Source organism: Cynocephalus volans, chromosome 1, assembly GCF_027409185.1.
Source record: "Cynocephalus volans isolate mCynVol1 chromosome 1, mCynVol1.pri, whole genome shotgun sequence".
Classification (NCBI taxonomy): Eukaryota; Metazoa; Chordata; class Mammalia; order Dermoptera; family Cynocephalidae; genus Cynocephalus; species Cynocephalus volans.
The window spans coordinates 108,702,925-108,720,595 of NC_084460.1; the positions used below are offsets into that span (position 1 = coordinate 108,702,925).

The 17,671-nt window shown below is 40.4% G+C and overlaps 1 protein-coding gene across 4 annotated transcripts in view; it reads left to right on the plus strand.

Moving 5' to 3' along the window:
* The window catches only part of VPS8 (VPS8 subunit of CORVET complex), a 254,205-nt gene that overhangs the window by 208,165 nt on the left and 28,369 nt on the right, over positions 1-17,671 (plus strand). For all 4 annotated transcript variants that reach the window (XM_063098643.1, XM_063098634.1, XM_063098627.1 and 1 more), the window contains one exon: positions 3,901-3,954. In XM_063098643.1, the coding sequence (XP_062954713.1) occupies positions 3,901-3,954 (54 nt within the window). The remainder of the gene's footprint in view (positions 1-3,900; positions 3,955-17,671) is intronic.

Sequence of the window (17,671 nt, forward strand, 5' to 3'; positions counted from 1 at the left end):
AATAATTGATATAAAATAAATTGCACATATATAAAGTGTACAAATTTGACATTTGTATACATCCACAAATCCATTACCACAATCGAGATAATGATCCTATCACCACCAAAAATTTGCTCAATTTCTCCCTCCAGTTTCTAGGCAACCACTGATTAGCTTTCTATCATGGTAGATTAGTTTGCATTTTCCAGAAGTTTAGATAAATGGAACCATAAAGTATGTATACTCTTTTATTTGACTTCTTTCAGCATAATTATTTGGGATTTGTCCATATTATTGTATCAAGAGCCTATTCCTTCTTAGTGCTGAGTAGTGTTTTATGTATAATCATAATTTGTTTAACATTTCACCTGTTGTAGAAATTAAAATTTTTCTAGTTTTCGGCTATTATAGATAAAGCTTTTGTGAAGATTTGCATACGAGTCTTTGTATGGACATATACTTTTATTTCCCTTGGTATTTACCTGAGAATGGGATGGCTGAGCCATATGACACATGTATGTTTATCATTTTAAGAAACTGCCAAATTATTTTCCAAAGTGGTCCTACTATTTTACCTTCCTACCAGCAAGCAATATATGAAGGTTTCAGTTTCTCCATATCCTTGGTATAGTCAGTCATCTTAGTTTCTGCTATTCTTATGGGTATGTAATGGTATTTCATTGTGGTTTTAATTTGCATTTCCTGAATGACTAATGATGTTGAGCATCTTTTCATATACTTATTGCCCATCTGTTTATCTTCTTTGGAGAAATGTGTGTCTATTCAAATCCTTTGCTCATTTTTTAATCAAGTTGTTTGTTTTTTTGTTGTTGACTTTGAAGAGTTCTCTATATATTCTGGATATGGATCCCTTATCAGAAATATCATTTGTAGGGCTGACCCTGTGGCACACTCGGGAGAGTGTGGCGCTGGGAGCGCAGCAGCGCTCCCACCGCAGGTTCGGATCCTATATAGGGATGGCTGGTGTGCTCACTGGCTGAACGCGGTGCAGCCGGTCACAAAAAAAAAAAAAAGACAAAAAAAAAAGAAATATCATTTGTAAATATTTTCTCCAGTTCTGTGGGTTGCCTTTTTACTCTATTAATAGTGTCCTTTAATACACAAAAGTTTATAATTTTGATGAAGTCTAATTTGTCTAATTTTTTATTTTTGTTTCTTGTGCCTTTGGTGTCATATCTAAAAAATCATTGCCAAATCCAGTGTCATGAAACTTTCCCCCTATGTATTCTTTTAAGAGTTTTATAACTGTAGCTCTTAGACCTAGGTCTTTAATCTACTCTGAGTTAATTTTTGTGTGTGGTGTAAGGTAAGGGTCCAGCTTCATTCTTTGCATGTGGATATCCAGTTTTCCCAGCACCATTTGTTGAAGAAAGAACATTGTCCTTTGCCTATTGAGTGATCTTGGCAACCTTGTCAAAAATCATTTGAAAGTATATGTGAATGTTTATTTCTGGTTTCTCTATTCCATTGATCTGTATGTCTGTCTTTATACCAGTGCCACACTGTTTTGATTACTGAAGCTTTGTAATAAGTTTTGAAACAAGGAAGTGTGAAGCCTCAACTTTGTTCTTTTTCAAAATTATTCTGGCTATTCACAGTCCCCTGAGATTCCATATAAATTTTAGAATGGATTTTTCTATTTCTGCAAAAAACATCATTGGGCTGTTGATAGGGATTGCATTGAATCTATAAATTGTTTTGGGTAGTATTGACATCATAACAATATTAAGACTTCCAGTCCATAAACATGGGATATATTTCCGTTTGTTTGTTGTCTTTAATACCTTTCAGCAATGTTTTGTAGTTTTCAGTGCACAAGTCTTTTGCCTCCTTGGTTAAGTTTATTCCCATTTTATTTATTTATTTATTTTTTGATACTATGGTAAATGGAATTGTCTTAATTTCCTTTTCTGATTGCTCATTGTCAGTATATACAAACACAATTGATTTTTATGTGTTGATTTTGTATCCTGCTACTTCTCTGAATTACTTATTAGTTCTAATCACTCTTTGTTATTTGTTTTTGTGGAATCTTTATGGTGTTCTACATATAAGATCATGTCATCTATAAACAGATAATTTTAATTTTTTCCTTTCCAATTTGAATGACTTTTATTTCCTTTTTTTGCCTAATTGCTCTGGTTAGAACTTTCAATATTCTGTTGAATAGAAGTGATCAAAGTAGGCATCCTCATCTTGTTTTGATCTTAGAGGAAAAGCTTTCATTTTTCATCATTGAGTATGATGCTAGCTGTGGGTTTTTTTATATATGGCCTTTTTATGTTGAGGTAGTTAACATCTTGTCCTAGTTCCTTGGGTGTTTTTATCATGAAAGGGTGTTGAATTTTGTCATGTAATTTCTTTTCACCCATTGAGATGATCATGTAATTTTTTTCCTTCATTCTGTTAATGGTGGTATGTTACATTGATTGATTTTCATATGTTGAACCATCCTTGCTTTAGAGGAATAAATCCCACTTTGTCATTATATATAAAATATGCTGTTGAATTTGGTTCGTGAGTATTTTGTTGGAGATTTTTGTATCAATATTTATAAAGGATATTAGTCTGTAGTTTTCTTGTAGTGTCTTTGTCTGGCTTTGGTATCAGGATGATGCTGACCTCATAGAATGAGTTAGGAAGTGATTCCTCCTGTTCAACTTTTGGGAAGAATTTGAAAAGGATTGATACTAATTCTTCTTTAAATATTTAATAGAATTCACTTGTGAAACTATCTGGTTCTGGGCTTTTTTTCTTTGGGAAGTTTTTGATTACTAATTCAATCTCCTTAATAATAATAGGCCTATTTAGATTTTCTATTTCTTTGTGATTTAATCAGGGTAGGTTGTTTGTTTCTAGGATCTAATTTCCTTTTGATTTCTTCTTTGATCTATGGGTTATTTTAAAGTTACTTAGTTCCTAAATATTTGGCAATTTTTCCAGCAATCTAATCCATGTGCACTTGAAAAGAATATGTATTCTGCTTTGTTGGATGTAGTGTCCTATAAATATCCATCTGATCAAGTTAGTTGATTGTGTTGTATAAGTCTTCTACATCTTTTCCAATTATTTGTCTACTTGATCTCTCATTTATTGAGTTTGGAAAACTCTGACTGTAAAATCTATTTCTCCTTATAGTTTTTGCACCATGTATTTTTAAGCTATCAGGTGCATAGACATTTAAGATTGTTATCTTCTCCTAATGAATTGATCCCTTTATTATTATGAAATGATCTTTCTCCCTGGTAATAGTCTTTGCTCTGAAATCTAGTGCTGTCATGGTATATCTTTCCCATCCTTTTTCCTCTTAACCTATTTGTGTCTTTAAAGTGTGTTTCTTTTAGACAGCATATAGTTGGGTCTTGCTCATTCATCTAATCTGACAGTTTCTGTCTTTTAACCCTTCAAATATTTGAAGATATTCCTGTACCATTAGTCTTTTTTTCTTTGACTAAATGTTCTTTTATTATGGTTTGATTGATATTTTTTCTAAATCCTTCAAACTCTTCTGTGCATACTTTGCCTTAAAAGGGATATTACATCACAAAGGATTCTTTGCGTTGTCCTCTGATATGCTGATGTTGCTTATTGCTTCAGTTGATTGACATTATCACTAAAGATCTATATCTGTTTAGTTCCTCACCATTTGGTTAAAACCAATTTGGACCATCTGTTCCACTTTTCTTACCCTAATTATATTTTTGTCTTGGCTAACAACTGACTTTTTGATCTCCAGAAGAATTTCAATAGGACTTAACACAAAATCTATTAATTGTTCTTCTGAAAATGTCTGTTTTAGCTCAGTCACACCAATTCAAATTTAATTATTTTGAATGTGGGTCAAATAAAACTAGACTGTAACTGAAAGGATATTAAGATGTTTGCCCTTTTTTCCAGGTGAAAATGTCTCCATCATCTCATCAATCCAAAGGGGATCCTGCTGCTAAGAAGGTGAGTGAGGTTTAAAGGCAAAAAACCAATTCTTCCTTCTTTGTGTTCATTCTCCTTTGTTGAACAAAATGACAGTGATTTTTGGGCATCTTGATGCTGTCCAAGGTTCTTTCTGATTGGATACTTTAATGACATATTGCTAGGACTCCTTGGCTCTTCCAGAGAAGCCAAGTAGCATCTTGGGCCCAGTATTGGTCTCCTGGCAACTAAGGACTGTCAGTTTTCTAGAATTTCTGTCCTCTGTACCAGACATGGTTTCCTGGTATCAGTGAGTGGTAGCAGATGAAAGATATTCTGAGGAAAACTATATAGTTTTTCTTAATAAATGTGCTTTCTCTCTAGATAGCTGTGCCTAGGAAACTTTCCTGAGATAGTAACATTTCAGCACATACCACATAAGATCTTCATTAAATACTAGTAGAACTCATCTGTGCCACTTCAGTTCCTGACTGTAAACTTTGTAGCACAAAGGTAGGGTGTGTGTGAGCCTTTCACCTTAGCTATGCTCAGATGATGTCAAGAGAACCACTAAAATCCTTTTCTTTGTCCAGCTGCAACAGTGCAGCTGAAATATGGAAAAAACACACTGACATTTTTGCTGCATTTTCTTTTACCATTTTTCTTTCTCTTATAGTTGAAGTGTTTTCTTTCCTTGCCCTTTTTTACAATTTCAGCCAGCATCCATGTCAGCAAAGGATTGTAGAACAAAAAATAACAACTTGCTGGCTCTGATGAGCAGGTTTGATTTTCAAAGCAGTGTGCCAAACTGGGTCCCTTTCTCTGCCTTCAGAATCCCGAGACTTTTTCAAAAACAAAAAGAATTTTTAAAAATGTCATCTGATAAGCCCTATACTGTGCTGCACATGAAAATCTCTTTCACTGTTGTCAAAGCAGCAAGGGCAAGCAAGACTGAGGTGATGATTGTTGTTACTCAGAACCATCAGACTGTAATGGGAGGAGCAAGAAGGAGCCTAAGTCACTTTAGTCTCACGCAGTAAACAAATGAGGAAAGGGGAATCCAGATGGGAATTTTTTGCTTAAGCTCTCAAGTATTAGCTATGGGACACACTTCTAAAGCAGTTTTTAATCACTGCTTTAGATACAGTGTGCTTTGGATACTACCAAACTTGAGTTTAAATGTTTACTCTTCTTCTTATTTAGCTGAATGACCTTGAATGAGTTTGCCTGTTTCTTCCTGTATAAAATGGTGATGTCGCCTCTCAGAATTGTTCTGAAGATTAAGTGAAATACTGTTTAAGTGCTCAACACTGTGTTTGATACATAGTAAGCATTCAAGCTCTTGTTGACACTAGTTAGTATTAAAGTGCAGCTCTCCCAACTCCTAATCAGATGTTCTCTCACTTCATCATGCTATGTATGTGTTACTGTCTGTTCAGCAAGTATTTATTTATACAAGATATTGAGCTAAGCAATGGACTACAGAGATGAAAAATGCAATCATTGTTCTCAAGGACCTCAGCATTTAGTGGGAAAGGTAGACAGGTCAATTGACAATTACTATACAGCTTGACACATGCCACGGAGGTTGTACAGGGTGCTCCAAGAGCACGAAGGGGAAGCTCCATTTGGAAATGACAAAGCTAATTTAGTGCAACTTTTATGTTCTTTATTGTAAAAACCCTAATGAAGAACTTCGAGGAATGGTTAGCTGCTCCCTTACAACTATATTATCAGGTTATAGTGAGAGCAAATTCTGCCATACGTATAGACATTTATTATAGGCATTTAGTTCTCATTTAGAAATAGGTTCATGCAACCTGTTTTTCAAACTTGGTAATGTCCCATCTCTGTCATTTTTGGTGTCTGACCACTGTCAAGAGATGTGGCAATATTACGGAAGCAGGATTCTGTTACTCTTGTAATCAGTATCAGGCAAACAGAAACTTCCTAAGCCAATGACTGAACACTATAGGTGGCCGCAGGTGGCATTCCTAAGAGATCAGTCCCAAGAGTTGGGACTATCTCTAAAATATTTTATCCAATCTACATATCTTGAATACTTTTTATTATATCAATGAGAGTCCATTTCCAATATTTACCATGTTGATAAACAAACCATTAATTTCACCAATAAAAAAAAAGATTCTGTTTTATGAACTAATGTGCAAAGTCTTAGGTGTTAGTCAATATATGAACAGCTGAAGGGCTTTTAGTAGCTGCCTTTGGGAGTTCATGTTAGCTGGCCACTCCTGAAATATGGATTCTTAATTAGGATCACTGACCACCCCTCAGTTGAAGCCAAACTAAATAGCGCATATTTATGCTGTCTATAGTTACTTTAAAATATACATCATAACAGGTGCCTATGCCAGACTAGGAGGTCAGGGTTGGGTAAAGCTTGATCTAGCCTTTAAAAACAAAGGGAAAAGATATGCCAGGCAGACATGAGTGAGTACAGCGCACTGTAGGAAGTGGGAATGGTTCTGTAGTGTTAAATATGAAAGCATGGAAAGTCTGGTGAAAGATAAATGGGGGCCTAGATCACAAAGAGCCCTAGTTTGTGAAGTTTGCTTTTTATCTTGAGATAAGTGTTTAGTCAAAGGTAAGATTAAAGACAGAAAGGCCGGGCCGAGCCCATGGCGCATTCGGGAGAGTGTGGCTCTGGGAGCGCGCGACGCTCCCGCCGCGGGTTCGGATCCTATATGGGAATGGACGGTGCACTCAGTGGCTGAGTGCCGGTCACGAAAAAGACAAAAAAAAAAAAAAAAAAAAAGACAGAAAGGCCAATTAGAAGGAAGAATAGGACCATTGTCCAGTTAAGAAAAAAGGACCTAACCCTTAAGGCTGTGTTAATGGAGTGAAGAGATGAGATAAATTCAAATCTTAGCTATTTTTCCCCCCAGAAAACCTTTCTGACACCTTCCCTAAGCCCGAGTAGGTTTCCTTCCTTCTTCGAGCTCACAGTATCCTGAACTAGTCTCTACCAACATACTTACCTTGATGTGTTGAAATTGCCTGTCTGCTCCGATTAGATTAGAAGCCTGTGAGGGCAGGATCCACATCAGTCTTGTTTACTGTTATATCCCTAAGTGTAGAACAAAGTAGTCACTCAGCCATTTTTGAACAAATGAGACGTATATGAAAGATATCCCACAGGACTTCGTTATTGTGTATGGGAAGTGAGGGGAAAAAGAAGTTTCTGGCCTGGATAACTAGAGGAAGAACAAATGAAACACCATCGCTGTCCCAGGCTTGTATTCCCAGCATGATCAGCTGCTTACTCTTTGCTCTGAATCAGCAATACTGAGTGAGATTTACGTGAAGATTGATGTGAAACTCACTCAACACCTAATTATTACTTCCCTAGTCGGGTACGTATTGTTGTGTATATATGCTTGGGTGTGCATAAGTACATCTACATATTTATTCTGTTTCTCCTCCTTGAGCTACAGTCTCTCTTCCCAAAGTTGCACTGACAGATGGAAGCAGCGGTAGTGTCTGTCGAACAGAGTGACTGCCAAAGTGACATGTATAAGCAACACAAAGGAAGCAATGTTCTCAATTTAGCTAAAGAGTTTCTGTTGACCGATAACTGAAGGAAGTGTTTGGTGACTCTGCTGTCATAACTGGCCCTGCCAAGAGCTAGATTCAAGTGCTGAGGAAATAGGAGCTGTGTTCTGTAGGCCTCTGCTGACTTTTTGGGACAGGTGTCACATGTAGGAGTCACTATTCAGGATGTCACTCTTCCACTTTGCTGCTACATGTCAGAGTGGGTGGCACATTCCACAGCATGTATCTTTTCACAAGCATTTTGCATTTAGATATTCATTATAAAAGCTCTAGATTAGAAATATTTATTGTATAAATATATAGTTTATTAAATTTATATATAATATTTTATCTATATGAAATTTCTTCTTAATGGGCTCCAATAACTTCAATTACAAAGTTGAAAGACGGATGTGCAAGCTTCCCTAGGACCTTTTCAGTGTTTCATCATGGATGGCCAGAAATGTAAAAATCAGAAAGCATTGCTTTCAGATAAAAATGGACATAAAAGCCCATTACAATGAATTCCCTAAAATACATCCAAATTGGAGGTGTTGAGAGTGTTTGAAGTGGATTAAAGGAGTTTACAGAGTTAGTTGAAGGCAGCATCAAAAACCACTTGGCTGTGATGCGTCTCTTTTTGACTACTAACGAAATACCAACAGGAATTTTTGTAGCAAAATTGGGTCTGTTATATACATAAAAACCAGAGAGAGCACTTTGTTTTATATCTTCATCTCAGAAGCATGATTACACTCTCTGAGCCATCCCCCATTTTAGATCAACTTTCTCTGCTGGGGTATTTGAAGAAGAGTGAGGGGCTAAAGACCATCCTCAGGCTGGTGGTGCCACTGGAACATCCATAGTTGATGTTCTCCTCAGAGTAATTTCTTCCAGTTACAGCCAAGACACTGGGAACAGAGTGAAAACCTTTCCAGTAGTTCTGTCATTCCGTTCAGTAAATATTCAGCAACCCTCTGTTAGGTGCCAGGCTGCAGAGGGACAAAGGTCAGTGAAATATAGTTCTTGTTCTCAGCACATTTACAAGTTAATGGTGACTGAACCGATAGATTTCATAGCCAAACCTCTGAGAAATTGGTTTTCAGTTTCTCAAGTGTTCAAGTGTACTGTAAGAATTTGGAGCTGATTTTTGTTGTTGTTCCAAGTGTTCTGCTGTAAAGGTTTTATAGTCCAGTGCCCAGTCTTGCCACTCATGTCAGGATGTATACAACTATACTTGCTCATGATTTTTATTGAATTGCAAGTTGTTGTTGCTGCTGTCTTGTTTGTTTTTGAGGGAAAAAGCTTCATAAAACCACTGTTTCTATAACAAGAAAAGATCTCTGCAGTGTCTTAGCTGACCAGCCCCAAGAATGGCTGGTTGATATGATAGCTTTACAAGTCAAGGGAAGCATGAATGAAAAAAGCACTGAGTAGATGCAGCATTTTCTAGCCGTCATTTGATGGTAGCTTAAATGAGTCTTTATTTACCTTTTATGTCTCACCCTTAACTCTTTCATGCAAAGATGTAAGTCTTTATAAACAACAATGCTTAATTGATATAGATGCCTTTTTTCGTAGAGAATTTGTCTCAGTAGGACTTATATCCAAATATGACTTTAGTGACTACTGATCAAAAAAAAAGAAAACAGGACATGATTTGATCTTGTTTTTGCATAGGCAGGGGTGAAGATCTCAGCAAAGCAGTTGCCTTTTCTGCTGATGTGAAGAAGCTGAGGTCTAGTTGCCTTCAGACATCTGGAGGTCAGTGATTTAAAGGGCACTAATTTGGAAACATGGACATCAAAAAATAGTTTAGAAGACGGAGCTGGTATCTGTGCATAGCCACTATGTAGATGGAGATGTCAGCTTGGTATGAGAATTTTATAACAATATAATAAACTATCTTATGTGATGGTGCATTACCTGTTCCTGGAGATATTTGATCGGTGGCAGGATGTCTGTTGATCAAAGCTCCTGCCATGGGTGAGAGGTTGGATTGGTTGATTTTTAGATCCCTTGGAGTGTTGAAATCTCATGAACCTACAGTTGTATTAAACTCAAACAAATGTTATGTTCACTGATGGGCCAAATTATTTTAGTTAAACCCTAACATCTCGCCTGAACTAATAGCGTATGCTGTCTATCAAAGAAAAACCAATGTGGACTTAGGTAAAGAGATTTTATTCAGAAAAATTATTGCACTAGAAGGGAGGGGACTATTGCAATAGGGAGAAGGCTCTAACCATAAGATCTGCAATGGTCTCATAGATCAGGCAGAAAGTAAATTTATAGGGGTGACAAAGAAGACTAGAAAGTACCAGGTGTGGGGGAGTGGATAGGAGGATTAGACAGTTGATCAGGGAATGTCTTTCCTTGTGGTCAGCTGACTTTCAAAAGGCACCATTAAGGAGGGATTGTGTGCTGGCTCAGGCTGAGGGTGGGTCAGAGTTCAGGGGCTTGGAGGAGGGAGGGAAGCTTAAGTGAAATTTGGTTGTCAGTTAAGAAGCATTTTTATTGGACTTTATTTTTTAGAGCAGTTTTAGGTTTACAGAAAAGATGAGTGGAAAATACAGAGTTCCCATGTATTCCTTTTCCCTCTCCCACCCCTACAGTTTCCCCTATTATTGACATCTTGCATTGATGTGGTACACTTGTTAGAAGCGATGAGCTAAGATCGATACATTATTAAGTAAACTCCCTGGTTTACATTACGGTTCACTCTTTGTGTTGTATATTCTGGGGGTTCTGACAAATGTATGATGAAATGTATCCACAGTACAGTATCACACAGAATAGTTTTACTGCCCCGCAGATCTCTGTGCTCCACCCATTTATTTGTCAAAGTCAAAAATATAGAGATGAATCTCTTAAAAAGCTGTTTTATTTGGGAAAGAGAATTGCAGTTTGGGGCATACATGCAAACTGGTGGTCTTCAGTATGTCCGAAGTGCAAAGAAAGGGATGGGAGTTTTATTAGAATGAGAAATGCTGTGCATTGTTTTTGAAAGAAAGCTCACTGACACTGGTCAACTTTGGGGAATTGGCAAGCTCTGACTGGTGATGACAGTGGCAGTAAAACACGTCCTAGAGTCATGGCAGGTAATTTTAGCAGCTACTAGGTAAAACTGGTTACCGCAGGCTGTTCCAGCAACTGGGCTTGCAGAAAATTCTTAGTACATTCTTAGAAAATTCTTAGCACACTCTGTGTGCCCCGAGTGCTTTTTCTGTGGCCCCTCAGCTCTGATTTAGTTTGGATATGACAAGAATGACCCAATTTGTATAACCAACTTACACATATCCTTCCCCTGCCTCCCCAAGTTTTTAGCAACTACTCATCTTTTTACTATCTTCATACTTTTGCCTTTTCTAGAATGTCATGTATTGGACAGTATGCAGCCATTCCAAATTGGCTTCTTTCACTTGGCAGTCAGCATTTAAGGTTTCTCAATGTCTTTTTATAGCTTAATAGCTCATTTTTTAATTTAATTTTTAAAAATTGAATCATAATTGATTATACATATTTTGGAGGTTCAATGTTGATATCTGTTGATCAAATCGATATTATTGGCATATATATTATTACAAATCGTACTTATTCTTTATGCCCCTTATCCAATCTCTAATAGCTCATTTCTTTTTATTACTGAATAATATTCTGTTGTCTGAATGGACCAGTTTATTTATCAGTTCATCTGCTGAAGGACATCTTAATTGCCTCCAAGTTTTGGCAATTGTGAATAAAGCTGTAGTAAACATCCATGTTAGGTTTTTGTGTGGACAAAAGTTTTCAGCTCATTTATGTAAATACCTAGGAACATGACTGCTGGATTATATGGTGAGGCTATGTTTAGATTTTTTAAGTTGCCAAGCTGTCTTCCAGAGTGGCTGTACCATTTTGCATTTCCACCAGCAGTGAATGAGAGTTCCTGTTGCTCCACATCCTCGCCAGCAGTTGGTGTTGTCAGTGTTTTGGATATTAGCCATTTTAATAGGCGTATGATAGTATCTCGTTTTTTAAATTTGCAATTCCCTAATGATATGGGGTGTTGAGTATTTTTTCATATGCTTATTTGTCATCTGTATATCTTTTTTGATGAGATCTTTAATGATATTTCATTTTCTTTTCATTTTGTTTTGTGTTTTTAGTGGTGCTTTAGGGTTTACCATATGCATTTTAGCTTTTTTGATTCAGCTACTATTTAAACTAGCTTAATTCCAGTTATATAGAGAAACATTACTCCTGTATAGTTCTATTCCCTTTCCCCTTTTTTAGTAGTAGTATTGTTATATGTAGTATGTCTATTAATGTTACATATCCTACAATACATTGTTGTAATTATTACTTCACTATCTGTAGTTATTTCTTTAGCTCAATAAAGCTTGGTTTCTGAAAGAAAGTGAGCCAAGATGCTGGGTACCATTCAAGCTTTATTAAAGAAAGAAATCTGCTGGGCTGTGCTCAGAGTGGCACAGGGCCCAGGGCTGCCCTGAAAATGGTGGACAGCACCAGGTGTGGGGGTGGTAGAGCTTATATAGTGCACCAAGGGCTGGCTGATACCATCAAGGAGGGTCATTATGCTAATGTGGATTGTGGTGGAGAACTACATCCTTGTGGAAGCAAAAGGGGTTTCTGTTTAATTCAGGAGGCTTCTTGTAAAGGGAAGGGGAGAAGGGTGGGGAGGAGGTGGACGGTGCCATTTTGTACTTGGGTTTGTTTGAAGTGGCGTTGGTTATGTTGCAGATCTATTATTCCTGCCTTTTAAGTATAGGAAAAAGGGGAAAAGGGCGGAGGTCTCATTCTTCTGAAGCTGCTTCCTGGTGGAGATGAGCAAAGATATGAAAAAAATAAAATAAAAGATTTAGGTGGCAGGGTATTGGTTTTGTGTGGGGAGGCTGTATTCCTCTGGGGAAGGGTCACTGATTCTGAGGGGCTGATATCCTCCTTGCAGGAACAATTTGGCGACCTTTTGGTTGGTGAAAGCCTGCTTATGTTCCTGCAAGAAATTAGTGGGACCAAAAAGTAGGATGAGGCACAGTTAGGGGTCCTAGTAGGGGCATAAACCAGGGTATCAAAGGGTTTAGTGAAATGGTTTAAGTTGTCTTGGGTCACCCCAGATTCATTTACGTAATAACAATATTCTTCCCCCAAGAAGAGGCAGGTGCCTCCCTTCTCGGCTGTAAGGAAGTAAAGGTCCTGACAGTTCTGTAAAGCGACTGTCGACTGTCAAGAGTGAGGCGACCTGTCACTGGAGGGAGGAGATGCTATCTTTGCTTAGTTCTTCTGAGAGTTTTTGATAGAATTGAGAGGCAATAGCAGGGTCCGCTATGCCAGTTCCAGTTGCAGGAAGGATCCCTGCCCCAATTAAAAAATTAGTGCCCTACGGGAGCAAGGGGCACTTCCTGACGGGGGGGGCGACGTCAGTCCCAGTCCCGTCTCCATCTCTCCATCTGTCTGGAGGGTTATGTCAGGGACAAGCCAAAAGAATATGCAATAAATTGCGTTGGGGGGGCATGCAACAGGATAGCGTAGTTTTACAAAGGAAATATATTCCGGTTTTAGGGTATGGATGAGGAGGGGGTAAGTGAATGGTAGCGTTTGGTGTAGTGAGGCAGAGTGTGGGCAGGCCCTGCATAATGCTGACAGTCCCCCCTAAGGTGAGATTAAAAGAAAGTGAAGAGGCGTTTGTGGAAACATTGCGGGCTGCATCGACGGGGGTGGGTTGGGGGGGGTGACCACAAAAAGTTTCTCGCAAAGTAGGAGACAGATGAGTTGCTCAGGGACCAGTCTGATTCGCTGAGGACTGCATCATCCCTGCGGACCTGGAACCTCCATTTTGCAGGTAAGGGGGAGCACTGAGATAGGAGGAAAAACAAGGGAAGGATGCAAAGGGTTAGGGAGCCAAAAGAATTTAAAGGGCAGATTGCCACAATGAAATTGCTAAGAAGCATCCTACCGATAGGAGGTAAAGAAGTGCCAGGAGAAACCTTCCTATAATGTTAAAATCTTTTGGGGCAGCTACTGCCAATCCTGTAGCAAGTACTAGAACAGATAGTATAATAGTAGCTCTTGTGTAAGGGACGTGGAGCGGGCCTGCAAGAGTGAGAGGATAATTGCCAGGGGAAAGATGATCCTTCTTCTGGGACTGGGGGAAGAGTGGAGGTCCTGGAGATTTTCAGTTTTGTGGGTCCTAAAATGGATGAAGTGTGAGGAGATGTTGGGTTGGAGGTTGAGTAGAGGGACCCCTCTGGCTTGGTGTTAACAGATGCTTTGGGTAAAGTCTCAGGTGCTAGTTTTACCAAGGATAAGTGATACCAAGGGGCCTTTCTTAGTACTTTTACTGCCGTGGGGGTGGTGAGAAGTACTGTATAAGGCCCTTCCCAACATGGTGAGAGAGGCTTTGGGATTCGGGTCTTAATATACACTTGCTGTCCCGGGCTTAGTTTAAAGTCTGAGAGGGTGGTGGGGAAAGGATGAGGTAATAGAAAGTTGTCCTGTTCCCTAAGAAGATCCCTAAAAAAAGAGTAGGGAGATACTGGCCTAAAGGCGATGAGCTGGAAGGGAGAGGTGTGAGAGTGAAGGGCCTACTGTACATAAGTTCAAGGGGGCTGAGGCCTGTGGGTTTGCGGGGGGCAGCCCATAGGCGAGTGAGTGACTGGTGGGGAGGTCAAAACGAGGGATGATTTCTGAGGTGAGAGCACGTGTTACTGCTGTAGCATCCTCTGAAGTGCAGGAAAAAGCCTCAAACCATCCTGAAAAGGTATCTACTAAGGTTAGAAGATAGCGTCTCCTTTTGTGGGGAGAATAATATAAGGGCTGAAGAAGGTGTAGTAGGAGTTCATAGCTTATATGAACTGAATTATGGAGATCTAAAAGGATTTGCTCAGCTTGTGTGGTAGGGAGGACATAGTGACCGGAGAGAGTATACCAGTTGTCCTTTCTCTGTGCTCCCAACTGTTGAAGGTGTTGTATTTCTTGGACTGTGTATTGGGATAAGGGCGTAGAGGCCATGAGAAGGACCTGAGCAGGAAAGGAAGAGGGGGGTCCTGGTGATTGAGCCGCCTGTTTTGCGGTTAGATCCACCAGTTTGTTTCCCTGGGCTATGGGGTTGTTGGAGGTTTGGTGTCCTCTGCAGTGTATAACCCCAACCTCCTTTGGGAGTTGTGCAGCCTCAATACCATGTGTTGGATTTACTATGGCATAACCCACCCCAAAAAGGGAGGCAGGCATGGAGGGTGCTCCCATCTATGAACCATGTAATGGGATGTGGGGAGATGTGTGGAAAGGGATTGAGAAAGAGGTCTAAAGCCTCCATGCAATTGTGTTCTAAGGGTCATGAGTGTTTTGTGATGAGAGTGGCTGGATTTTAAGGGAGGGCAAGGTTTAAAGGAGAACTGGGAATTTTCAATGAAATTAAGGTGAATAAGTTGTAGGCGGAAAAGGGAGGGAGAGAATTGACTTGGCCTTATGGCTGAGAAGGTCTTGACTGTTTGTTGTTTAATAGTTAGTTTAGAGCTTTCTTATGCTAAAAGGGTGGCTGCCACCAAGGCCCATAAACAGGGGCCCATTCTCGGGCTTTGGTGTCTAGTTGTTTAGAGAGGTATGTAACCAGGGAGGAAATATCTCCTGCCTTTTGTCCCAGAACCCTGACTGCCTGTCCTTGGGTTTTGGTGACAAATAGGATAAAAGGATAAGATAGGTTTGAGAGAGAAGCTGGGGCTCCGAGGAGAGCAGCTTTTAATCACTGGAAGGGAGAATGAATGGGCTTTGTGGGATCTAAAGGAATGGCAGGAACCCCTTTGGCTGCCCCATAAAGTGGTTTTGCTATCATGCCAAAGTTAGGAATCCATAGGCGAAGATACCCTGCAAGCCCCAAGAAAGAAAGGATTTCACCCTTTGTGGTAGGAGTTAGGGAGTTCAGAAATTAGACTCCTGAACTGAAGGAGAAGAAATTTGGGCCTTGCTGGGGACACTGGATATCCCCTGGAGGCCAGGAAATTAAGGAGAGCAACAGTGTGGGCCTGTGAATCCTCATAGGAGGGGCTACAAAGGAGGAGGTCATTCACATATTGTATAAAAGTGCTAGAGGTTGGGGGAAGTTCAGATAAGTCTTGAGCTAAGGCCTGGCCAGAAAGTGGAGGTTATCCTGACACCCCTGAGACAGTACTGTCCCAGTAAGTTGTTGGAACGGCACATGTCAGGATTAGTCCTGTACTAAACGGTATGAGCCGTTAGGCTTTATAACTGGAAGGATGGATGTATTAAAAGGTGAGTGGGTAGGCCGTGAGAGATGAGAAGAAAGGAGTTTTTGTATGATGAGTTTTAAGCTTATTAGGTGTTTGTTAGCGATGGGGTACTATGGGACATCAGGAAACAAAGAAGGGTTCAGCAATTTAACAAGGATAGGGGAATGGTGCATAGCAATGGTGGGAGAAGTGTCCCATACTATGGGATTAACTTTGTCCGAGGAGAAGGTGAAGGTGGAAGCCTCAGGGGCCAGGTCTGGGTACGGCCTGTAACAGGAGTATTGTAGCTGGAGTTAAAGTGTTTAGGGTAAGAGTAGCTTTGAATTTGAAAAGGATGTCCCATCCCAGTAACGGGGCTTGGCACTGAGGCATTATTAAGAATTTGTGTGTGAATTGGGTGTGATGAAGGATGCAGGAAAGGGCTTTGAGTGATCCATGGGTGGTATTCTGATCCCGTGACCCCTACTATTGTGATAGAGGATGTGGTTGTTGGTCCTGCATACTTAGGAAGGGTAAAGTAAATGGTCCTTGTATCAATGACAAAAGAGATCAGCTTACCTGCTACAAGGCGAGTTACCCTGGGCTTATGCGTGGTGATCTCTGTGGGGGCCTCAGGCCCTGGGCATCGTCAGTCCTCCTCCTGGGCAAAGCCAAGAAGCTCCAGTAGGGATGGCCATGAAGCCAAAGGCTGTAGGTTGGGGACTGTGCAACTCGCTCTCTGGCGAGTGGCACAGTCAATCCCCCAGTGACCTGGCCATTTGCAGTGAGGACAGGTTATGACAGCCCTGTGCCGAGTGGCCCAGTTGACCACATTTGAAGCAGTTCTTGGGTGGCTTGCCCCTTGAGGCAGCCAGCTTTGGAGTATGTGAACCACAGATGGCATTAGCCAGGAACTGATATTTGACCTGATCTCTTTTATAGTTTTTTTTAATAATGAAATGAGAGTGTAAGAGGGCCATGCCTGCAGGGGAGTCTGGATCTATATATGTGTATTCATGTAAAGCCTCAGAGAGGTGGATTAGGAACTCACTGGGATTTTCAGTGGATCTCTGTGTGATCTCTCTAAGCTTGTCATAATTGACTGACTTGTGAGTAGCCTTTTGGAGGCCGTGAAGTAGGTGTGTGATCATGTTATCCCAGAGATCTCAATCCCTGTGGCCAGCCTGGTAGTTCTAATTTGGGTCCGTGCAAGGAACAGCAATGGCTCCCACAGGCCACCTATTATTTTGAGCATGTACCTGAGCCACCATCCAGACCTGCTCCCTGTACATGGACTCAGATGATTCCTTCCATCCCAGCCACTTCACAGAAGGCTTACAAAAAGCCAGAGCTGAGGCAGGGTTGTTACTTGATGAAGGGGGAGAAGGGGAGGAGCTGAGCTGAGGACGAGCATCTGGAGGCCAGGTGTGGGGAACAGAGAGAAATGTGGAGTTCTGACTGACCAGAAGATTGATTTGAGTCTGGAAGGAGAAGTCGAGCATGAGGCTAGGAGAATTTGAGATATAAGACAGTTTTGACAGAGAGAACACGTTCAGAGATAGGAAAAGGCCTGAACAAGGAATCTCTACAGATTTATCCATTCTGGTGAGTGTCTAAATCGAGTGCCATCTTGTGGCCACTGGGATCCATTGTAACAAGGCATTTGAGTTTTAATGTCTCCCTGGAGGCTGAGAAATTGGCCAGGAGATGGCCCAGAGGCGTACAGCGGCCCAGAGGTGTAGAGCACAAAGTACAGTAGAAAAATGGGACATTTAGGTTCAATGTCTCCCTGGAGGACAAGAAATTGGCCAGGAGACGGCCCAAGGGCATAGAGCGTGGAGGTTTTAGTTTGCAAGGATCCCATTTAGAGGGTGAGAAAGGGCAGTCAGTCCTGGTAGAAGAAGTGTGCCAACAAAGAGCATCCACTCTGTTGCCCACCTTCTTTTTGAGAGAAAAGCCAACCGAACAGCTAGAGGAGCGTC